The sequence below is a fragment of the Mauremys mutica genome, chromosome 8 (assembly GCF_020497125.1).
Source record: "Mauremys mutica isolate MM-2020 ecotype Southern chromosome 8, ASM2049712v1, whole genome shotgun sequence".
NCBI lineage: Eukaryota > Metazoa > Chordata > Testudines > Geoemydidae > Mauremys > Mauremys mutica.
The window spans coordinates 28,022,787-28,048,116 of record NC_059079.1 but is presented as its reverse complement, the minus strand read 5'-3'; the positions used below and the strand labels follow the sequence as shown (position 1 = coordinate 28,048,116).

Below are 25,330 nucleotides of genomic sequence, written 5' to 3'. Positions count from 1 at the left end.
CCTTCTCACTGAAAAGTAGGCAGGTTGCAAGCCTGGGCTGAAGTAAAACCAAAGCTCAAGCCTATATTCTCACCTATGCCAGCTAGCCCAGGCTTAAAGAACCCTCAAATCCATGATGGAGGCTTTTCTGTGTGGATGGACAAGGGTTAGGGACAACCACTCAGGCTAGAGCCTGAGCTAACTCTGCACTGAAGACATACTCTATAAAGGGCCACAATTTGTTTAAAATTCTGCAATAATTAACAGTGTAGCTTCCCTCACTAGTCAGAGCAAACTTGCAGCTTGCCAGTCACAATTTCAAGCTCTGACATAGATGAATGGGACTCTTAAATCAAAACACATACGGGGAATGTCTGCAAGTCACCCATGTGCTGGAATACAAATACAAAACAAAAAAATTAGCAAGAGAATGGCTGGACCAAGAATACTTCACTGCATATAACTAATAGTAAAGGGATAGTGATATTAACTAATCTAATTACACCATTCTGAACAACCTCAGATGGAGGCAGAGGGCTAAGGTAGGGAGTAAGGAGCAGAGGGAGAAAATGTAAAGGAAAAATCTGAGGAACAGAGAAGGAGAGGGAGGCAAGATACAGTGATGAAGTAAGGGGGGAAGGAGAATAAAATGGCAGCTGCTGCACCCAAGGGGTAGGAAGTGGTAATTGGAACCTCTTCAGTGTGCATGCTCCACACATTTAGGAATGAATCTGAAGCTGCAATGTACACAAATTGAGGAAAACAACTTTCACTTAAAGGCTCAAAATCAGAAGGCACACAATTTGTTTTTCTTTGAATGGTCTCATTCATGAGTTTAAACTCTTGGCCTTGACAATACTGTAACCAAGTCTGCTTTGAGCCTCAGGCAGTTAGTTACATAGTTGTTAAAGGGACTCTTGTTAAAGAACCCAACTATTTTCAACTGTTACAGCCCTAATGCTATAAGCAGCAATTTCTTTTTAAGATTCAGTTCAAACAAAGCAGAAGCGTAATGCTCACCTCCCTAGTTTCGGAGTACGGAACTGCAATAGAGTCTTGTATGAGAAGTTGGACAGACCTGTAAACCTAATAGCAGGGTAGGTGCTGTTTCTTTAGCAACCATGGAATGAAAAGCTCTTTTACTGAATTTTAAACAGAGGATGTTTGGAGATCCTTGCATAAAAAGGAAAGGGTAAATTATACTTTCCTCTCCATTCCACTATGAGTTCTACAGCCAGACTGGCTTTTTCTTTGATTCGTCCATCCTAGCAGGAGTAGTGAGCTCAAATATACTTCCAATTGTGATCTCTGAGCATTACCCCTTTATTATTAATCTAATCTCTTTAGAATATATAATAGTGGTTCTCAAAACGAAAGAGGCAGTGATGCTGAAAAAGGTTAAATGTTAATGTTAACAACAGAGTTAAACCGTACAATACAATGTGGAACTGATTTTGAGCCTTTCCAGGGAGGCAGAACCAAACACAAATTAGCTAATGCTGAACAGGCCTGACTCAAGAAATGTAAAACCCTGGACTTAAAAACTCAAGAAATGAACTTTTCTGTATATGCAACATCAACTCATATGACCACAGAGACAACCAAGACTTGTACAAGCTTTGCTTTAAGAGACGTTTGTTGTACGCTTCAGTATGTTTCAACCACTACCCTTAATAAAAAAATTAAATTTAAATATATTACAAATGAACAGTAGAGATGAAAAAGTGATTATTTTCTTCAGTTCTAACATTACAAAGGATCTAAAACTAAAAGTGTTAATACCTCAAACAGGATGAATATACTTTATCAAATATTAAAACGTCTAATCTAAAAGAAATCATATTGGTCACTTAATCCTAGGTTTAAAAAAAAAAGGAGGCATTCATAATCTAAATGTTGCAACTAGCCCAGAATATTGAGAGTTGAAGATTTCCTGTGGGAAATATGACTGTCATCAGTTTTCACAACTCTCCCACCTAGCTTTATATCAATTCTCTTAACATCTCAAGCACTTGTTTCTAAAATACAGGTACATATTGTAGTGGTGTCCTGGAAACAGTGGCTATTTTTTTTTGGCTAGGTGATCTCTCTTGGGTGGAGGTTGTTTAAACTGACTGCCTATCCCAGATATATATGAATACAAAACAAGCCAATCAGGTTTTCTAGTACAGACAATAGCATTTAGCAGATAAAATGTATACAAATTAAATTAAATTTCTATTTATTTGAGCCATCCATCCCCCAAAATTTCCCACATCAAAAGATGTGGGCCAATGCAATCTTTTTCTTTTCTAGAGTACTATACCATCTCTGTACTAAGGGCTAGACCGTCTCTTGAAAATACAGACATTAAAGAACTATAGCTTGGAGGACTTGTGGGCCTGCTGTCACAGAGACCATTATTTAAGGTTACTGTATTAGAGAACATGTGTAAAGACCTACAGGTAGCTGATCTGTGTATGTCACTCACTGATTAACTTCCTGAAAGCAGGTGACAGTTGTATCCCACTTCTAACACAGTACATTACATACACCCAAATTTACACCCTTCTTGGGATTTATTTGACTGTTAACTTAAACAGAGAGAAATACTTCAGCCAGAACTTGCTTTAGAACTTGCTTGTTTCTCAGGTTGCTCCTTGGAAAACCCCTCTCCCCCAATCCATAGATACTTCTGCCTCAGATAAACACAAACTCTCATATGTGACTTCAAGCTAACAGGACAAGTCTGGTCAGGCTACCAGGGTAAATCAGTATAGAAGCTCTGCACCTCTATGGAGGGTTTCAGCAATTCACATCATGCCCAAATGCTGAAATATCCCTTGTGGAGTGTGCTTTTAATCTTTAAAGGAAATGGTTGCCTACAGTGACAAACTGAGAAGTATTAGCGGTCCGTTTATAGCCCTTAAATAGCACAGGGACTCTGACTTCCTGAAGAAGGAAGTCATGTGTAAATAAACAAATTTTCACATTTCTATGCACATCAAGTACACATCACAATTTGTCTTCGTCTACATGAGAAAGGGGTAGGCAGAAACTAGATAAGGCTACTTATTATACTGTATTGATAATAGAGCAACTACTTTAGAGAGAGAAATAGGATAAAGCCATAGTATGAGACTGTCCTGATAAGAGGAAAGGCATGAATTGAATAGAAAAGAACTGCAAGCTCACATGCTATCCTGCTAGAAATGACTGCTGCTAGAAAAATTATCTTGCAAGTGAAACATAAATAAGAATTGAGTTAACCAATTCTTACAGATCCAAATTATCTGCAGGGGACTCAAGGGGATATAAGATGGTGTCTAATGTCGAAGACTGCTCTAAAGAATCTGAATAATAGGAAACAGGAAACTTCAGTTATGTGTTGTGCCTTTAAATAGCATGATAAGTAGTTACCTGCACTCTTAGGGTATGTCTACATGGGGATAAAAAGCCCATGGCTAGCCTGAGTCAGGCTTGTGAAGTTTGGGCTCTGGACTGAAAAACTGCTGTCTAGACAGTCAGGCCTGGGCAGGAGCCAGAGCCCTGGGACCCTGTGAGGGTAGAGGGTCCCAGAGTTTGGACTGGAGCTCAAGCCCAAATGTCTATACAGCAACTTTTAGCCCAGCAGCCTGAGTCCTGCAAGATCAAATTACGGTAGCTAACCCAGGCCAGCAGTGGCCATGATGTGGCGCTTTTATACCATATAGACATACCCTTAAGGAAGTGAAGGCAAAGCATTCATAAAAACAAACCGGCCCATGTAAAAACTGTAAGCTGGAGGAAACAACTCTTTTGATGGAGAATATTTAAGAGATGCATGAGTGATTGATTAAGCCCTAGACTTTACAAGAATGCCACAGAAGTACCCTTCTTTCTAGAAAACAAGAATAACTTTATTTAAATGTAACCATTTTCTCTCTCAGACTCCAGACTAAGTGCAGTGAATTTCAGTATCTGATGACTGGGAACTCTGACATCTGTGTAGTCTCCTTAGCTGACTGCTCCAAGCATGCACTTGAGAGTTCATCTTTAATTCTAAAGTGCATGTTTTGATTCAGCTATTTTAGGTCCAATAGCAGGTAAGTGCACCAAGTTTCTCAAACCTGGCTTGTCTGGAACTGACCCCTTCATGGCAATGAAGTACTCAGCAACCTCCAGAAACAGAGCTCTCTATCTGAAAAGGGACACAAAATAAACAACTATCCTGGATGCATGAAGGACAATCAGGAATTCTATTAAATATCCTTTTTTTAGTATTGAAATAACCATTTATCCAACCTGATCAAAGCCCAAGCTGGCTGTTAAATTTGGTATGTTCCTTCCCATAGGGGTGCATCTCAGAGAAGGAGATATTGTCAGAATAAGCGTTTGCCTAGTTTTGGGTTTTTTTAGACTCAGTAAAGGTGCCAAATGACTGTCCAATCTTCCAAAAAAAAAAAATAGATAGGAACTTGAATTTAAAATGTTTTACAAGTTTTGAAATAGACAAGTTATGCTTAGGGCCGTACTGAATTCACAGCCATGAAAAACACGTCACAGACCCATGAAATCTGGTCTCCTCCCGTGAAATCTAGTCTTGTGTGTGCTTTTACCATGTACTATACAGATTTCACAGAGGAGACCAGCATTTCTCAAACTGACCCAAAAGGGAGTTGCAGGTGGGGTTTGCAAGGTTATTTTGGGGGGGAGGGTTGCAGTATTGCCACCCTTACTTCTGTGCAGTCTTCAAAGCTGGGCAGCTGGAGAGCAACAGTGGCTGGCTGGGTGCCCAGCTTTAAAGGCAGTGCCCCACCAGCAGCAGTGCATAATAAGGGTGGTGATATCATATCATGCCATCCTTACTTCTGCACTGCTGTCCTTCAGAGCTGGGCGCCCAGAGAACAGAGGTTGCTGATTGAGGGCCCAGCTCTGCAGGAGCAGTGCAGAAGTAAGGCTGGTAATACCATATCATGCCATCCTTACTTCCGTGCTGCTGCTGGCAGCGGCTCTGCCTTCAGAACTGGGCACCTGCCCAGCAGCTGCCACTCTCCAGCTGCCCAGCTCTGAAGGCATTATTGCCACCAGCAGCAGTGCAGAAGTAAGGGGAGCAGTACTACAACACCCCCTACAATAATCTTGTGACTCCTCCCACAACTCCTTTTTTTCGGATCAGGATCCTTACAATTACAACACCTTGAAATTTCAGGTTTAAATAACCACAATCATGAAATTTACGATTTTTAAAATGCTATGACCATGAAATTGACCAAAATGGATTGTGAATTTGGAAGGGGCCTAAGTTATGCTGTTTCAACTATTCTACTCACCAAAAGTGACACTCACTTGATTTGGTCTTCACCAAGCACTGCTCTCTCTCCTTCAATCTCTCTGTTACTGCATTCCCCCTGCCCATCACACTGTCATCAGCCTTCTTGTGATTTCGCATCTGCTCACAGCCCTCTCTTCTCTGCCTTCTCTTCCACTGATCTGGCTGTTGGCTCTCGCCACACCTCATTGTTCTCCACCCTTGACTCTTTGCCCCCTCTCCCATAGCAAGGTCCATCCTGCCACCCCACAACACAGGTTAACCCCCCAAACCCTTGCCTTTTGTTCCTCCTCTCATGCTGCAAAGTGTCTTTGTTGAAAATCCATGACCAGACTGATTCCTTATATTACGAATTCATTCTCTCTTCCTTCTCCTTCTCTTCTTCTATCTTCTTAGCTAAACAACTTTCTCCAACTTAACTGAATCCCATGTCCTCCATCTCAGCTGTTATTACTACACCACCTTTCACTCACTCCTCAAACCCTCCCCACTGCTCTTCCGGCCTCTGCTTCTCTCCACACAGGATCTCACCAAGAGAAAACTGACAAAATACAATGTGACCTTGCCCCTCACCTTCTGTTTGATTAAAAAACAGAAACAAAAAAAATAGTATTTTTCAATTCATCTCATACAAGTACTGTAGTGCAATCTTCTTATTGTGACAGTGCCACTTACAAATGTAGAATTTTTTTTTATATAACTGCACTCAGAATGTAAAAATGTAAAACTTTAGTGCCTACAAGTCCACTCAGTCCCACTTCTTCGGCCAAATCACTAAGACAAACAAGTATGTTTACATTTACAGGAGATAATGCTGCCTGCTTATTTACAAGGTCACCTGAAAGTGAGAACAGGCATTTGCATGGCACTGTTGTAGTCGGTGTTGCAAGGTATTTATGTGCCAGAAATGCTAAACATTTGTTTGCCCCTTCATGCTATGACTTACAGAAGTTATCTTTTTACAGTGCAAATATTTGTAATAAAAATAATATAAAGTGAGCACTGTACACCTTGTATTCTGCGTTGTAATTGAAATAAATATATTTGAAAACGTAGAAAAACATCCACAAATATTAAATTGGTACTCTTATTGTTTAACAGTGCAATATAACCGATATTAATCACAGTTTTGTAATCTTATGATTAATAACGGTTATTTTTTTAAAATAGTTTGACAGCCCTACCTTAAACTCAAGCTAACTGCCTTGTGAGAGTATGGGTTGAAGCATGAGTGCTGTCAGTGCTGGAACTAGTAATGCAGTGGTGATGCAGCAGTTCCAGTTACATTACCTCATAATATGCTAATCCAAACACCTTGTTCTGCTAGTCCAATTACTTTGTGTAGTTTGAGTGCTGTTTCAGAGTATGGTCAATTTTAACTCCACACACTGAAGCTAGGTTACTTGGAGTGGAGCAACTAAAACATACTAACTCAAGCTAAATGTTGTAGGCAAGACAAGTCCTTCAGAAGGAAAGGGCCATGGAAAAGAAAAGGTGATGCAAATGCAGGAAGTATCTGCACCAACCAGTTAGTTGTGGTAGCACTTGTATGCTTGAGCTTGAGAAATTAGTTGCCACCTCTGTTTAGGCCCCAAATTGTTCTTCCAGCTTGTGTAGTGCTGTGATGGGGAAATGGCCTTAGTGAAGGATGTGGGCCATTCTTTTGATGGGTTTGGGACTTTCTCTATGCCCGATGCAAAAGAATCTGGAGACGTAGGTTTGTGGAATCCATCCACAAACAAAATATGCAGCTTTTTTTATTCTAATCTACGAACAAAACCTTTTAAAAAAACCTAACAAAATCTATGATAAAATGCAATAAAATACCATACTTGAGTCACAAAATTCAAAGCTGATATAACTGACTCCATCAATCTAATCTTTGTGAAGTCACAAATCAAACTGGGGGGGGGGGGGGGAAAGACAGGAGGAGGAGCTACCCATCAGCCTACAAGTGTGTGTGTGTGTGTGTATGTCTGGGGGTGGGGGGGATTAAAAGACACAGAAGGAACAGTCTGGGCAAAATTTTTAGAACTAACAGGAGCACTTAAGGCAGACAAGGCTGTTGCAGAGAAGCTAAATTAATTATTTGTGTTGGTCTTCACTGCAGAGGATGTGAGGGAGATTCCCACACCTGAGCCATTTGTTTTAGGTGACAAATCTGAGGGACTAGCCTATATTAAGATGTCAATAGAGGAGGTTTTGGAACAAATTGATAAACTAAACAATAAGAAGTCATCAGGACAAGATGGTATTCAGCCAAGAGTTCTGAAGGAACTCAAATGTGAAACTGCAAAGGCTAACTGTGGTATGCTAATGTAACATTTTTTTTTAAAGGCTCCATAGGCGATCCTGACAATTACAGGCCAGTAAGCCAAATTTCAGTACCAGGCAAAATTGCTTGACACTACAGTAAAGAAAAGAATTATCAGACACATAGATTAATACAATATGTTGGGGAAGAGTCAACGTGGCTTTTGTAAAGGGAAATCATGCCTCCCCAATCTATTAGAATTCTTTGAGAGTGTCAAGAAACATGTGGACAAGGGTGATCCAGTGGACAGAGTATACAGGAACTCCTCACTTAACTCTGTAGTTATGTTGCTGAAAAATGCGACTTTAAGCGAAATGATGTTAAACGAATCCAATTTCCCCATAAGAATTAATGTAAATGAGGGGGTTAGGTTCCAGAGAAATTTTTTTCACAAGACAAAAGACTCATATATATATATATATATATACACACACACACACACACACACACACACACGCACACACAGTATAAATTTTAAACAAACAATTTAATACTGGTACACAGTGATGATGATTGTGAAGTTTGGTTGAGGTGGAGGAGTCAGAGAGTGGGATATTTCCCAGGGAATGCCTTACTGCTAAATGAACTAGCAATTGACCGAGCCCTCAAGGGTTAACTCTCACAACACTCTACAAGGCAGCAGGAAAGGAGGGAGGGCAGACAGAGACACACACCCTGTGTGTGAGAGAAAAAAATGTGCATTTCCCCTTTAAGTAGCTGACCCCAGGCTTAAGTACACTGCCTTGCTAATTAAATCAGCTTGCTGAGACCTGAGACAGCAGCTACTGCCTAGAAGCTCCCTCCCTCCGTCGTGTGTCCCCCCCCTGCTTTATGGAAGACGGAGTAAGCGGGGTGCAGGAGCAGGGGGGAGAGGGAGACACCCTGACAGTAGTTGCCCTCTTCCCCCTGTACAGCAAGCAGGAGCAGCTCCAAGGCAGAGGGCAGGAGCGGCACATGGCAGTGGGAGGAGGGACAGCTGCTGCACAGGGAACTTAGGGGAGTGGGGAGCTGATGGGGGGGCTGCTGGTCCATGCTGGTTCCAACCACCAACCAGCTAGCTGCAAGGGGCTGCTCTTCCTGCAAGCAGTGGACAAAACAGGTGGCTGCCAAACGACGTTGGAATTGAGCATTTCACAACTTTAAACAAGAATGTTCCCTAATTGATCAGCAACTTAACATCGAAACAATGTTAACCGGGAAGACTTTAAGTGAGGAGTTCCTGTACTTGGACTTTCAGAAAGCCCTTGACAAGGTCCCTAAGGCTCTTAAGCAAAGTAAGCAATAATGGATAAGGAAGGTAGGTCGTCTCACAGATCAGTAACTGGTTAAAAGACAGGAATGAAGAGAGGTATGAAGAGAGGTAATTTTCCTGGGCTCCCAATAATCTGTTTTGCGACCTGTGCTGTTCAACGTATTCATACATGATCTGGAAAAAGAGCAAACCGTGAAGTGGTAAAGTTTGCAGATACAAAGTTTTTTAAGACAGTTAAGTCCAAAGCAGACTGAGAAAAGTTACAAATGGATCTCATGATACTGGGTGCCTGGGCAACAAAATGGGAGATGAAATTCAATGTTAATAAATGCAAAGTAATGCATATTGGAAAACATAATCCAACTATACATACAAAATGGTGGGGTCTAAATTAGCTTTTTCCAAGATCTCTTTCTTGTGTCACTGCAGATAGTTTTCTGAAAACATGTGCTCCACGTATAGTGGCAGTCAAAAAGAGCTAGGAACCATAAGGAAAGAGTCAGATAATAAGACAGAAAATATCACACTACTACATAAATTGATGGTACACCCACACCTTGAAGACTGCATGCCATCCTGGATGCCCCATCTCAAAAAAGACATATGAGAATTGGAAAAGGTACAGAGAAAAATTATTAGGGGAATGGAACAACTTCTGTATGATGAAAAATTCAGACTGAGTCTGTTCAGCTTGGTGAAGAGATGACTAAGGAGGGATATGATAGAGATCTATAAAATCATAACTGTTGTGGAGTAACTAAGTGTTATTTACCCCTTCACATAACACAAGAACCAGGGGTCACTCACTCAAATTAATAATCAGCAGGTTTAAAACAGATAAAAGGAAGTACTTCTTCACACAATGCATAGTCAACCTGGGGAACTCATTGCCAGGGGATGTTGTGAAGGCCAAACTATAAGTGGGTTCAAAAAAGAATTTGATAGTTTCATGGAGGATAAGTCCATCAATGGTTATTAACCAAGATGGTCATGGATGCAACCCCATGCTCTGGGTGTTTTAAGCCTCCGAGTGCCAGAAGCTTGTAGTGGACAGCAGGGTATGGATCACTCCACAATTTACCTGTTCTATTTATTCCCTCTGAAGCATCAGTCATTGGCTACTGTTGGAAGATAGGATACTGGGCTAGATGGTAATTGGTCTGACCCAGTTTGGCCATTTGTATGTTAACTCAGCACAAGTAATTTCACATATAAATTACCATGACCACATGATACTGATCAGACTCAGTAAATATGTCTCACATCTGCACATGCAGTATTCTGAAAACTGGCCTTACGTTGTAAAAAACTTTATGCCAATGGGGAGCTGGCAACAAAGCATTTCATTTCTGGGAAGATGCCCACAAAACAAATAAGGTTACACAGAGTATCTAAACTGAAGTTATATCTGGCAGGCATGCTGTAACTTCACCTGTCTTTCCCATATCCTATGTCATCTCTGTGGGATAAATCTCAGTAGTACTAGTACTCTGAATACAGTAGATCCTCAGAGTTATGAACACCAGAGTTATGAACCACACACCTCATTTGGAACCAGAAATACGCAATCAGGCAGCAGCAGAGACCAAAAAAAAAAAAGAAAAAAAAAAGGGAGGGGGAGGAGGAATACAGTCCAGTTAAATGTAAACTACTTAAAAAAAAAAAAAAAGAAAGTGAAAGCAGCATTTTTTCTGCATAGTAGTTTCAAAGCTGTATTAAGTCATTGTTCAGTTGTACACTTTTGAAAGAATAAGCATAATGTTTTGTTCAGAGTTACAAACATTTCAGAGATACGAACAACCTCCATTCCCCAGGTGTTCGTAACTCTGAAGTTCTACTGTAATCTCAATTTGTTGAGTAAATAAATCTTTTTTTTTTTTTAAGGTTAATTTAAAGAAAAAGCTCAAGAAAGAAATAGATTATTTAAAAATTTCTCCATTTCTCCAATTTTCAAAACAAATTATTTTTGAGAAATAAAATGATGTGTATTTTGGGTTTATATATTTTGATTCAACTTTGACTGGTATGCCAAAATGGAATAGACTGCTTCACAAATCTTTATCTCAATTTACATTTATATAAAAGATAATTAGCAATATTAACAACCATCAAGTTTTTGGTAAACAAATATCTGCCTGACTAATTTACTAAATACGTTGTAATTCTAAGTGACAAATACCTTGATTTAAGTAAGACTCTCATTCCCTCCATGAATGACCTCAACAATTCTGCTGTCCCATTTAGACAGAATAAAAGCTATAGCAGAACAAGTTTGTTCATAGAAGTCAGTAGTAAAAGACTAAAAATGTCCAGAATTTGAAAATTATAATTATAAAAATTTCAGAAGGCTCTCCAGTTTGAAGTACTGCTTTGCATACATTCACATAAAATTGTAACAGAACAACTTAATGAACTACACCAAAGGAAATGATAAGATTTAAATAAAGTGATTTAATTCAGGATCACATTACAAATTCCTCATCTGAAATTTGATGCCTTCTATTTACTGATTTGGAATCAGATTATTTCTAATAAGAAAGCTTTAGTAATATTAAAATTTAAAATATTAATTAAATCTCTATTATACAAAGCAAAGAAGATGCATCCTCATGTTTGATACAAAACAAACCTTTATGATTTGTCATTTTGTATTACTCATACTGACTCAATTATGAAAAAAGCTTAATATATTAATTTATTTACTTTTGAATATGTGGGAAAGATTGAGGAACAGGGTAGATTTTTTCCATATTGTGAAGACAGTATTATTAAATAAAAACAGACTGTAGTGTCATAGGTAATAAAAAGACTTACCATTCATGTTGAAAAGCTAGCTTTCAGAAACATATTGCTCATAATATTAATCCAACATTTGAGGAAGTTATGTTCATCTCTAGAAATACAAGAGCTGATCCAGTAAACACACACACACACACGAACAGTAATAGATAGCACACAGAAATCCAGAAATCTTGTCTTCATTAAGAACTCCTTGAGATGTGAAACAACTATCAAATACAAAATACCAGTAATGAACACCAGATCAATATTCAGGATGTGGATGCTTAATTTTGCTCATTAAACTACTTGTTTTCTACCCAGCATTACCTCTACATGTCTAAAGCAACTGAAAATGGCAGGGGGAAAAAAGCATTAAAAAGCCAGGATGTTTTAAGATGTTCTCAATTCTATCAAGCACTGGTTGTTTCCATGGCAACCTTAGACCAGAATTATCTGTTGAGTTCTACCCAACCAGTAGTTACTGTCTAAAGCTTTAATCAATCCACACAACGTACCCCTCTATATTTAAGATTTAACATTTCTCCCCACACAGTTAGCATTTATCCTGCTGAAGCTCTATTGTGTTTTTTCAAAGGCTTACAAGACATTCTACGTTAATGCATATAATGTCTTTTAAACATATTTAGTGTCATGCTGAATCAGCAACCTAAATTAAATTCTCTCCTCTATTAATTACCCATACACTCACATTTTAGTGAGAATCCCAGTATTCGCATCTACTAAAACAATGTAATGTTAGTGACTCTAATGAGTTGTGTTACTAAGATTGCTAATGTCATCTAATTTTTCATAATTTTTGGAAAATGGAAGGTTAGTGTGAGTAATGGAGGTAGGTGATTTGGAGACTGAGATTTGCAGCATTAAGACATATCTTAACCACTCCTATCTTCACATTAAAAAAATAGAGTAGATGCTCAACTGATCATGTTAAATATATCTGGAACTGAAAATGAAATATACAATTCTGAATACTAAAATAATATTAATTTGGTACTGAATGTTTTACAACATTATAAATGTTGGCTAATGGGCAATTTAAATTATTCAAACACACATATGCACTCTGTCAATTTCCCCCCATAAAATTAAAGCTGTGCAGTATGAAGAATCAAATTTCCTCTCATAGGAATCTAAAAATGACACAAAATAATCTCATACACCATCTGAGGATCTAAAGACGCTTTTAGAAACATTTTACCTATTTTACAGATTGAGAAACTGAAACACAGAGAGGACAAATGATTTGTTCAAGGTCAAACACTGAGTCAATGGCAGAGCCCGGAAGAAAACCCAGGTTCAGAATACATACCCCATTACCTTACTCATAGCACTAAACCACAAGCCTAGATAACTAAAGGCACTAAAAAACCACAAAGAAGCAACTTCCTCTCTAAGTGCAGTAGTTGCATCAGAAATTGCTTTACAAAAGAGGTACAAGAGAAACAGAGCATTCAGGACATTCCATTATAGTAGAGGGTGTTATATTAACTAAATGTACTTTAAAATTGATGCCACTTCAGTACTTAATATATTTATAAGGGTTCTCTTGTTCATGTTTCTTTCTAGAATTATAGAGTATATTTGCTTGGGAGAGTTCAGGAACAAATTACCAGGTCTGCAGAATTTGGTGTCACCTAAGCAGTTAATAAGAACACTACAACTGCAGAGACACAGGTAGGAGGACATTTATGAACATTTAAAAATCCCTTATCAAAAAAATTACAGTATGCTGCTTATTTAGATAAGTGCTTATCAATAAACTTAAATTTTATGCTACATTATTCTAGAACATGAAGGAAAGCGATTATGCAGCCAGATATGATCAAGACTACTCCTCTTCTACTTTCTGCTGTACTCTGTGAAAGCACAACGAAAGAGTCAAATATTTTTAGTATTTTCTTCTCAAGAGGAAAAGCAAGACAATTTTCCACTCAGGGATAGACAGGCATTCTGACTACACCACTGCATTCACTGTTCCTATCACCCTCAGAACCATGATAGTAGTGAATTAAGAGTCCTAAATTTACCATATATACACAAACCCATATGTGGCTTGGCATTTATTCTTTGTCTATAGATGATCTAAACTGAGAGCAAAGATTTAGAATTAATATCTGCAAATTTCAACTTAAAATGACACACACATATCCATGACCGCTCGGCTACTAGTTCACAAACTTTGCTGATACAAAAATGCTACAACCAACATGCATAATTATTGTTTAAAATATGACTTTAAGAACAAGCACTCGTTCACTACGTTTATCATCAACAGACATGACATTCCATTTCCTCTTCAAACAAGTCATGCAATCAAGCTTGCCCTAAAATACAGGCTTGTACACAAACAGGTCCCAGTTTGTGAAGACAGTAGGTCAATACCGTTTTTTCGTTTTATTAAATGACAGTGCTGCAGTATTTTTCAAGCAGTGTTCTCAACATTATAATAATTTATTGGAAGCTTGAAATAGTGTCTGATGAAATGTATTCTCTCCCTCTTGTGAATACACACTTCTTTGGAGTGATACAGACACATTTAGGGATCCTAGGGCTTAGTGGTTCATTAGGTTTGGTAGTTTCTACTTAGAGTTTCTCTCCCTCAAAACTCATTCTTCTATCAATAGATGAGGTTTCATATTAAGTTATTTTTAGAGTATCTGACTGTGCCACGTACATTAATAAATTAAGCCTCACAACACAAGCAAGGGAAGTGTAAGGATGTAGAGAAGAAGTAGCCTCATTTTACAAAGGGAGACTCTGAGGCACAGAGTAGTTAAGTGACTTGCTAAGGTTCCCATAGAGAGCTTATGGCACAGCCAAGAATGGAACCCCTATCTCCCAATTCCCATTCTTGTGCCTTAATGACAAAGCTATCCTTCCATCTCAAAGTGTCAGACGTTTGGCCCATCCAAATCATGTGGATCTCAGGGAGAGAACAGAATCAAGGACCATTAATATCAAGGTCCTAAGCTTCCATTCTGCCTCCCTTGATAAACAGCAGCATGGTTCTGACAGAGCAATACTGAGAAGGCCTACCCCAATGCCTGTGGAACCACAGTGAATTTCATATTACAGAGAAGAAACCTGTGAAGTTACCTGTAAAGAAAAAAAATTAGTTTGTGCCCCATTTTTACTTTTTATGTATAAAGGTGAGGTGAAAAGTTTTAGGCATCTGAGGTCATGCCATTTCTCCCCACCATCACAACTCCAATCCTCTTGCCTTCCACCCCACAAAACTAGTCTGTCCATCGCCACCTGAGTTGGGAGATTTTGATTTAATTTATCTTCAATACAGGCATTAACAACTTTCTGGTTTCCATAAGTATCTTCCATTTTCCATCTTTTGAGGTTAGGGACATTCCTAGTCATACACATTCATAAATTCAAATTCACATTAGGCACATGTGTTAACTTGGCCTTTTTCACATGATGATACAATACTATGACACAAGCATATTTTGCTAAGGCCTATTACTTTCAATAGTCAAAATTGCTTGTGGTATTCCAACCCATTGCTGTATCCAAATTCATGTATGAAATTAATACAAGTTATATTTTAAAAAAACAATTTTAAGGTATATAATAATACAATAATACATTATTTACTTACATTATTTATAATAAGTTGCTCTAAAAATAGGAAATGGGGATAATTTACTTAAGATTGTGAAATACCTGGTATCTCTCAACTCCACTCACCCAAAAATATGATTGCAAAATGTATGGATACAAATTACTAAATAAACTGTTTTAAAGTGGAATATGTACAGAGTAGTGATGATGATTTTGATCTCATTAACTTTATTATTGTTTTCCTAAAATTATGAACTTTGCATATTTTGTGTAATGTAGAAAGTAATGGGGAGAGGGGATGCACCGCCTGAGCCATATTTCTGATCAAGCATGTTTTATGCAATACAAATAAGTTTGCCCCTTTCTCTCCCACAAATTAAGATTATAATAAAATCAAAATTATTGATAACTAGTGTTATAAATCAAAGTTACTACACTGAATTAATTTGAAATAGTAAACTATAAATGTCTGCTCCAGTTTTAGTGTTCAAACTCTCACCATAAAATGGATTTTGAAATATCCATTAAAAATAAAAGGACACTATAAATATTAAATAAAAGCCATGTAATTAAGGACCTAATCAGCAAAACATAATAGCCATGCTTCCAAAGTTTACGGCATTGAAAACCAACAATTTAAAACAAGTAAACTATCTATTACTGCTAAAACTAGCAAATTTAGATCTGAAATACTAGGAACAAAAGTTCACAAAAAAAACATAAATTAAGTTAACATTTGCCTAACAAAAAGGAAAGCAAACTCACAAGTGAAACTCTGTTACCAGATACCAATCCTTGCGAAAGAGAATCAGATTTCCACCTGCATGTTGCAATAGCTCTTTCTTTAAACCAATACTTTGTGTTATACTACAAAAAAGCTGATAGAATATACTCTAGTTTGTCTGTTTACTACATAAAGTCTTTTAATTAGAAATACGAACTGAATCTTGAGTATCTACAGAACACTTACTTGATCTGTCCCACAGGGCAGCAAGTTCGGAGAAATGATGGCTCTCATTTTCCAGAGCCACTTTCTGTTCTTGTAAAGCACCCTTAGAGTGCCTATGAAAAAGTCGGTTAGCAAACCCTTCAAGTTTCTGCAAAGCTGTGGATGTTCCTGTGCACTGGTTACAAGGTAGCTCCCGCTGCGCTGCCATCTATATACATTGATAATTTACTTTTAAAAAAAACCCAACCAAACAAAAGACAATCTAAAAAGGAGCTGAAACAACTTACACAGAAGCTAAGAGCTATGCATGTGTCAAACTTCCTGAATGCAATGTTTTCTAACCACTACTGCTGTTCTACTTCCTGTTAATATAAAACAGCACATTATAGTGTTTTTCTTTGCAAAACTCTCATGTATCAGCTAAAGGTGGCGATTAGAAGAGCTGTAATACTTGCCTTAAACTCTCAGTTTAACAGCTTTTTTCATATAAAAACACATGATAATGAGATAATGAAAATACACAACAGCATGGGATATAAAGTGGAGGAAAGAATCAGAAGCCAGATAAAATTAAAAAATAGTTACCATAAACATACAAACTAAGTGAGTTGCTGGAAAAAGGCAAATGAGTCTTCAAGACATCCTTCTCTTAAGATAGTTTTAGTACTACTGTAATTACATTATAACATTATAGGTAGTTAATTAAATTATGGTGTCCCTATATTTTCTACAAAAATATAATTTTCTAAGCAAGGAGGTTACTTGTCAAAACAAATGATGGTTTATATTCAACAAAACTGAACAAAGTCACCACTTTTTTCCTTTTACGTTTAGAAAGCCAGAATGGAGTATGATACAGAATAGTTCTTGTGTATATAAGAACAAGAAGCCAGATTCTTCCAACCTTACTCATGCTGAGTTTTACCTTATCCCAAGTGTCTATCAACAAGTCAGTGGGGCCACTTGCTGAGTAAGGTATTACCCAGTCAGAGTACTGCTGGCAGATCCCAGCCCTTAGTAAAGAAATAAATCCATTTTCCAGCCATCCCAGAAGAAAAACAGAAGGCAATGGAAAGACTTAATTAGCCTGAAACTTTATACACTTAACATATCTGGGAATACCAGGCAATAAGTTGTACAGTGCTGGTCATAGTTCTTTTCTTAGTGATTTCCACTTATTTGGGAGGGCTGCTATCAGTCTCCCCCCCCCCACATCTCAAACACACCTGGTCCTAGCCAGACCCCATCACTCTCCCCTCTATGAGAGTTCAGGGGACTGTAAAAGGAGGGTGGGGGGATTGGTTCCCTGCTGTACCCTTCCATAACCCATACCTGCATGGACATCTGCCACATTTTTAAAGTTACTAAGCTGCAATGCTTTAACCAAAACTCCCTGCCTACCCTACCAGAATCTTGACCTGCTGTGGGGAAAGCAAACAAACACACACCCCACCCCACCTTGGCCAATCGGGCTTTGAGGGGAAAATTCCTTCCTAGGCCCTAAGAAAAAGGTGATTAGTATAACACCCACAGTAGATCATGAAGAAGAAATCCACTCCCACTCTAATTCCATTGGTGGGAGGGCAGGTGCTAACCAGCTCAACTTCAGTGAGAGAAGGCTTCCCCAGAACTGCCCCTGGTATAAATACTTCCACCTCCCCTGGAAGGGCAGTGGTCACACCTTCCCACTCTTGGTCCAGCCACTTTCTGTTCCTCCCTGTGCTGTCCAGGTCAACTTTCCCTATCCTCCCCATTTGCTCACAAGATAGGTGGAAAGGACAATCAGAAATGTAATGTTACCAACTCTCATGACATTGTTTATTTTAAAGCCCCAGCTCCCAGAACTACATGGGAATCTCAGTTTTCATTTTAAAGGAGTTTTTAGTATTCCTGGTTGTGTATAAAGTTTGAATAATCTGATCCCTAGAGACTCAAAACCAAGGCAACCAAAATGTATTACTTTTAAAACCAAATAATTATTTATTCAGTTAATCTCACATTTTTGAGTCCTGACATACAATTTTTGAACACTTGAGGTAGGCAATATTGGAAATTCATTTTTGAGAGAAATAAGAGATATCCATCAGGCAAGTCTCAGAATAGAATGTATTTTCAACGTCTAATTCATACACCAAATGTCCCTATTTAGGAAAGATGATCTAGATTGCTCAAGATATAAATAAATAATTTTTTCCACTTTCCCCTCAAAATGCTCTTCTAGTTCAGAGAGACAAAGTGGATGAGGTAATACCTTCTATTGGACCAACTTCTGTTGATGAAACAGACAAACTTTCATGCTTACACAGAGCTCTTCTATGGGTCTGTGAAAAGTACCTTGAGCGTCACAGCTAAATGCAAGATGGAACAAACTGTTTAGCATAAGTAGCTAGCACATATTCTAAGGCAGTGGTTTCTCAACCTTCTCAGACTACTGTATCTCTTTCAGGAAGCTAATTTGTCTTGTGTACCCCAAGTTTCACCTTACTTAAAAACTACTTGCTTACAAAATTAGACACAAAAAGCCACAAGTGTCACAGCACTATTACTAAAAAATTGCTCACATTCTCATTTTAACCATATAATTATAAAATAAATCACAACCCCCAGGTTGAGGAACACTGATATAATATATAGAGCAGTATAAACAAGTCATTGTCTGTATGAAATTTTAGTTTATACTGACTTTGCTAGTGCTTTTCATGTACCCTGTTGTAAAACTAGGCAACAATCTAAGTGATTTGACATACCTCCTGGAAGACCTCTGTGTACCCAGAACCACTGTTTTAAGGGACCATTCAAGATAGCACATATTCTGGGCCACTCTAACTACTTCTGCTAAACAATCAGTTCCACCTTGCATTTAGCTGTCCCACTCAGAGTACCTTTCCCAGGCCTGAAGAGCTCTGTGCAGCTTGAAAACTGGTCTCTCTCACCAACAGAAGTTGGTCCAATAAAAGATATTACCTCACCCATCTTGTCCCTCTACTATCCTGGGACTGACAAAAATACAACTGCACTGCATACTTCTAGTTCAACTCTGTTAAAAGATCTGCCGCTATTTTTCTTCCCATAAAGCCCTATCTATAGCTTTCAAATGTTTGCAGATATACAAATCCCTTCCAGTCCTATGATTCTATGACACATTCTGGGACCTTACTTTAAATCAGAGGTGGGCAAACTACAGCCCGCAGGCCACATCCGGCCCGTGGGACTATCCTGCCAAGCCCTTGAGCTCCCGGCTGGGGAGACTAGCCCCCAGCTGTCCCCCCTTCCCTGCAGCCTCAGCTCACCATGCCGCCAGCACTCTGAGCAGCAGGGCTGCGAGCTCCTGCCGGGCAGCACGGCAGCATGGCTGGCCGCCAGGCGGTGCAGCTGCCAGTCCTGCTGCTCTCAGTGGCACGGTTAGGGGGCGGGGAGCGGGGGGGTTGGATAAGGGGCAGGAGGTCCTGGAGGGGGGCAGACAGGGGGCACTTGGATAGGCATGGGAGTCCCGGGGGGGCAGGGTGTGGATAGGGGTTGGGGCAGCCAGGGGACAAGGAGCAGGGGGGGTTAGATGGGTCGGGAGTTCTGAGGGGGGCAATCAGGGGGCAGGGGCCAGGCTGATTAGGGAGGCATAGCCTTCCCTACCCAGTCCTCCATACAGTTTCGGAACCCCGATGTGGCCCTCAGTTGAAAACGTTTGCCCACCCCTGCTTTAAATCCATTTTATAATGTCAGACAACTTTTGAACAACACAATCTATGACAGAATGGATATATTTTTAACAAAACAAAATCAAGACAATGTAGCCAAACATTTGGAGGAGAAGGGTTTTGGTTTGGTATTTGAAGGGCTGTTTGCATAGGGCTTGAAAATTCCATTGGCCCCTGGTAAGTAAGATGAGTTTTTGAGTGACTATCATCAACGTCAAGAACATAAACTTATACATTCCTCAAAGCAGCCAGCAGTCAAGGAAAGGTAGTACAGTAAAGACATCCTATCTGCCACTGTAGTAACCAAGTGACTCTAGAATTGAGGGGAAGAACAGAAATAGGTGGCATTTGAGGGTTGATGGGGGAAGTCCTTCTGAGAAAGCTTGATTAACAGCAAAGGTAAGGTTTATTCTCTGCACTTTTTCCATAGAGCTCACATTCTTCCTTTTCTCCTCCTCTTCTCTCTCTTCCCACTCCCCTGGTGCATCCTGAGAACTGTAATTCCTGGACTCAAAGCTACAGGAACCACCTAGGAACAAACTTACAAACACAAACTGGGGTAGCTATCTGCACATACCTAAATACAACAAATTGGTTTAAAATATTCCAGGAATCTATTGTGCTCCCAGAAAGAATCTAAATCAGCAAGCTAGCAGAAATCCCAGCATCCTTCTCTTTCCTAGTAACTAGGGGAGAGTGGTTTTTTTTCCCCAGGTCTCCTTTCTGGACACCCCCCTCCCTTACAAGCCCATCTTTCATACAATCTTGAGCTAATTATTTTAGTCCTCTGCTCAAGTTTCCAAACTATTTGTCAATGGAGAGGGTTGATGGGATGTGGAGATGGATGGATTTATTTAGGAGAAAGAGATTGTGTAGCACAAGTTAAAAATGAGATTAATGTATTTTAAAAGAAAGATTGTGAAGTGAAGTCATGAATGGTATGAAGGTGTAATAAACCCAAGAATTATGTAGAATGTTACGTTTTTTAAAAGTTACAGAGAAAGTTCAACACCAGTGTGTTACATTAATAAGGGCACACAACTAAATCCTTTAAATTATTTGATGGAGAATGAAGAAGGGACAGGGTTTGGGGGAACTTGGTAGCACAGATAGTTTCCATTCTGGCTAGCAGGCACTGGGTTTCAATAGGTTACTTAAGAGGTGGTGCTCTCCTGAAGGTGTAACTTATTTGGCTTTGCTTGTACCAGGACTTCAATTTGTCAATCAACACTTTTTCCTTACAAATAATTGAAATTTAACAGAGAGCCTGGTATATAGGGGAGAATGGGGACAGGCTACTTGGCTGGACTACATCTCCCATGATGCACCTGGAGGGACACACGACTTCCCTGATGTGGTCACCTGGAGCCACACTGCATTGTGGGAGATGTAGTCCTCCAAGGAGTCCAGCCCACAGGAAACAAGAAGGGCCTGAATTATAACTCCAATAAAGCAAGAGAAATGCAACTGAATGTTGACCTGACTCAAAATGAAGTATTTGGGTCAATAAAACAAAGTACTTCAATTTCAGGAATGTCAAAATATTTTGTTGCAATTGAATATGTCAAAAATAATGTTTCAACATTTCCAAATCAAAATTATTGGGAATCTGCATTTAAAAAAAACCAAACAACTCAATTCCAACATTTTGTGTTGTGGGAAAACAAATATTGAAATGTCAAAATTTCCCATGAGACAGAAATTGTGAATTTCAATCAGCTCTAGTTATGAGTGTTTAAGAATATTTTTTAACATATTCCAAAATTCATGGGAAAAAGGTTTATCAATACTGAAAATGAAAGCTGTTGGCATTAATGAGATTTTAAATAGAAATTTCTGCTAGATCTAAGGCAAAAGTTCTTTAGGTCTTTACAAAACTTTCACAATGCTAACAGCTGTAGGAGGAAGTTATCAGTGGCTCATTTAGCCTGAAGGAAGTCAGGAACTATTTGCACCTTTCTTGATCCTATACCCAACTCCCTCCAAACATCATCCAGTAGATGACTCAAGGCCTTGCATATATGTGCGCTTGACTCAAGGGATCTCCTTGCATATATGTGCGCTCGGAAGGATTAGATTTTTGTTACTACACCTTGATTTCGTTGTGCACTCACAAACCAACAAAACAAAATTTTTATTGATGATAATTGAAATGTACAGACAGGCAAAGTAAGAAAACTGATAACCTAAGAGTTTAATTTAACGATATTTACTTTGTATATTTTGACAATGTGTGTTTTAACAGTTATAAAGCTTTAAATTTAATTATTAAATAATTATTAAATTAATTAATTATTAAATAATTATTGTCTAATCCCTCTCATAATTTCCTGCAACTGTGAAAATTTAAATTGATAAAAATAAAAAAATATGCTTAAAAATAAACATCGATATTAACTATCACAATTATAAAAAATATAAATATGTCATTGTAGGTCAGTCTCCTGTTGGAGGAGAAATCAGTGACAAGGAGTCCGAGTATTTCCTTAGAGTAGTTTATTTTACTTCCACTATAAACCCCAGTCTTTGAACAGAGGTGGTCAGACACGCACACAGCCAATTTTCTTTCAGGAAACTCAACCAAAAAAAACAATGCCCAATTCCAGGGAGCAGCTCTCCCCCAAGAACTGAATCCAATTAAAGACATAAAGGCAGAGAGCAAACTCTCCTAATGCTTGCAACAGCTCCCCAAAATGAATCTTAATTACAATACAATAGTTGCAGCAACTTGTACAGCTATGTGTAAACAGCACCATCTGCAGACTCTCACCATAAAAGTATATATAAACATTAAGATTCATTGTTATGTACTCGAATCTTAAAAGAGACAAAATGTTTTTTCAATCAATACAACACTGTCAAAAAAGAAAGCCCTAAATTGTAAACAGAACACACAAGTAGACTTAACAGTTACAAATACATCCATAAATCAAAAGCACCAAAGGTATTTTACTGGCCAGGAGTTAATTTCAAAGTTCACTGTTTCATCTACAAGAACAGCTGACATAGCAAACACCTAAGTTATGTGATAAATGCAGCTCTTTGCTCCAGTAGGTGTTTGTGGTATCCTCCGATAAGAAATATCCTCCAGTTTACTTTGAAAAATGGTATATGTTAATTGTTAGGCTCTTAAACAGTGGGGGCTGTAAAATAATTTCAGTTCAGCTTTAATTAACTGATCTGTAGATCTTTAATCTGCTCCTGAATCTTAATATTTTGGTGGATGCATACAACATTTTTGAATCACCACATGACTACCTACGTTATTTGTGTATGTTTTAGTTTTATTGTAAGAGAGAAGTAATACTACTACTACTACTACTAGGAGATATACCTATCTCCTAGAACTGGAAGGGACCAAAGGTCATTGAGTCCAGCCCCCTGCCTTCACTAGCAGGACCAAGTACTGATTTTTGCCCCTGATCTCTAAGTGGCCCCCTCAAGGATTGAACTCACAACCCTGGGTTTAGCAGGCCAATGCTCAAACCACTGAGCTATCCCTTCCCCCCAAACTGAAACTGTGTACCCGTTTCAGTTTCTTTCCCTTCCAGTTAAAATCATTAGATTTCTTTTGTCAATTTCTCCCCTCATCCACAAGTAAAGAAAGAGATACTGTGGCACTTCTTGGATATCTGCATTTTTCTTAAGTGGACCTATCCTATACCCGGAATTTGAGGAAGGTGAATCGTCCAATTGTTCATACTGAAGGGTTCCTGCAAAGGGGACAGTTTTGGGGTTGTATTTTTGTTTGTTTGTTGAAGATAAATAGTTTTATTCCTTGATTAAGCATACATCTCTTCACTTTAAGGTACAATTGTTCCTAGGCCCTACAGGACAGGGCAAAGGCTTTCCATCAAACAAAACAAAACAAAAAACCTTGTGGGTAGAACAATGATTCAAATATATTAGTTCATGTACACAATCAATCCAATTTATGTTGGTTAAGGCTCATGAGTTTTTGAAAACCCATGAATCTTGCCAATTTAGCAAATCTCCCATTGACTGATAAAACATTTTATTGCTTAAAAGATGTCATCAACAATTACCACCGAATTATATAATAATGGGAAATTATAAAAAGGGGGAAATTGTTTAACATACCTGAATTACGAAATGCTGTGGGGTCCCTTTACAAGCAGCATTAACACAATTACAACTTGTTAAACCATAGGCAATATTATATGCCCTAATTTTATAACATTTTGTATACTGTATAATAATAAGAATACTAAAGTGTGTGTGTGATAATATATGTTTACTCATGTCTTTATGTAATAATCCCTTCCCAGTTGGGTTTGAAAGCCCTGAGGAAGTCATATAAAGCCAAAATAGTTACATTACTATTTTACAACTGAGAATAACAATTCTTCTTAGAAAATTTGAGTGAGTGTTAGTAGCAAGTATCTGAACAAGTGCAACCTTGCTTATGCTTCACAAGCTGTCAATTTACAAAAGAGACTAGAGAGAGTAGGGGGGATAGGTTGGCTACTCTTTGGAGAGGCAGATACTGCTTATCTATAAAGAGTGCTTCATTTTTGAGAGAGTGGAGTTTGCTTTTTTGTATGCAAAATGGACAGTATTTGCTAACACTCTACATATTTTACCTGTTTTCCATTTTAAATGCATGAAAATAATGCCCAAAGTTGGCATGCTGGTTTTGGCATACTGTAAAAGTATTAGTAATTAAACATGGTAATAAAAACCAAATCCTAGCCAAAGATTATCTGTACATAATATTTTCCCCTTTTTAGACGCAACATGCCAAATTTCAACTCCAATCAAGATTTATAATCAACCTGTTAATCTATTAAAGTAGGTTTTTAAAAGACTGTTTAATATAAAAATAAAAATACTACAGTAATGAGTGGTACAGAAATACCTATAAGTAAAATACATACAGCAAAATAAATAATCCCACTATTTAATAATGCCTGAGATTAAATCCATGCAGTTTTAGATCAAAAAATATCTTTTCCACAAGGATTTTAACCCTTGTTAGAAAGTTTCACTGTGATGAGTAATGTAAAGCTGGGCCTGCAGTACTTCTATAAATAGTAATGCTCAGAGGAAACTGTTGCTATGGAAATGGTGATCATATTTCTATTTTAATTCGGAAGAGCTCTACTGGCATCTACTGCAAGGAAGCTTAACTACAGCAGTCAGTGACAAAAAATGCTTACTTAGTAAATCCACCTATGCTAGGGGAGCATACAGGCTGTCACGTTCCAGTAGCATTAAACATTTCAATTTTACATGGTGGCTACAAAAGGAATGAGTAAGAATTTTGAATAGCTAAGAATATACAGAAGCAAAAAAAAGTAAAACCTGAACTGTATAGTGTTCAGCATGTGATAATAAAGAGCAAGCTAATAGTTATTTGCATTATTTTCCCTTTCAGTTTAGCTCTTAAGAATTTGATAAATTTACAATCCAAGACAATTAGGCTCTTCATTTGCCCACAGAACATTACAACCCGAAC

At 38.3% G+C, this 25,330-nt stretch overlaps 1 protein-coding gene and 1 long non-coding RNA gene across 8 annotated transcripts in view; one reads left to right on the top strand and one right to left on the bottom strand.

The window, feature by feature from the left end:
- The window catches only part of PRKACB (protein kinase cAMP-activated catalytic subunit beta), a 125,813-nt gene that overhangs the window by 48,351 nt on the left and 52,132 nt on the right, over positions 1-25,330 (bottom strand). Inside the window, exons 1-3 of one of the 7 annotated variants that reach the window (XM_045027405.1) lie at positions 11,944-12,036; positions 11,650-11,843; positions 4,068-4,138 (exon numbers count right to left, since the gene is read on the bottom strand). The exons of 2 other annotated variants lie outside the window; for them this stretch is intronic. In XM_045027405.1, coding sequence (XP_044883340.1) covers positions 4,068-4,095 — 28 coding nt within the window. In that variant the 5' untranslated portion in view covers positions 4,096-4,138; positions 11,650-11,843; positions 11,944-12,036. Of the gene's footprint in view, positions 1-4,067; positions 4,139-6,453; positions 6,519-11,649; positions 11,844-11,943; positions 12,037-16,180; positions 16,383-25,330 lie in introns of those variants that run through there. 4 more of the 7 variants (XM_045027407.1, XM_045027406.1, XM_045027403.1 and 1 more) reach the window with 4 other exon arrangements.
- The window catches only part of LOC123375952, a 33,874-nt gene continuing 15,737 nt past the window's right edge, over positions 7,194-25,330 (top strand). The window contains exons 1-2 of the long non-coding RNA XR_006581641.1: positions 7,194-7,223; positions 13,204-13,311. This is a non-coding gene — a long non-coding RNA (uncharacterized LOC123375952). The remainder of the gene's footprint in view (positions 7,224-13,203; positions 13,312-25,330) is intronic.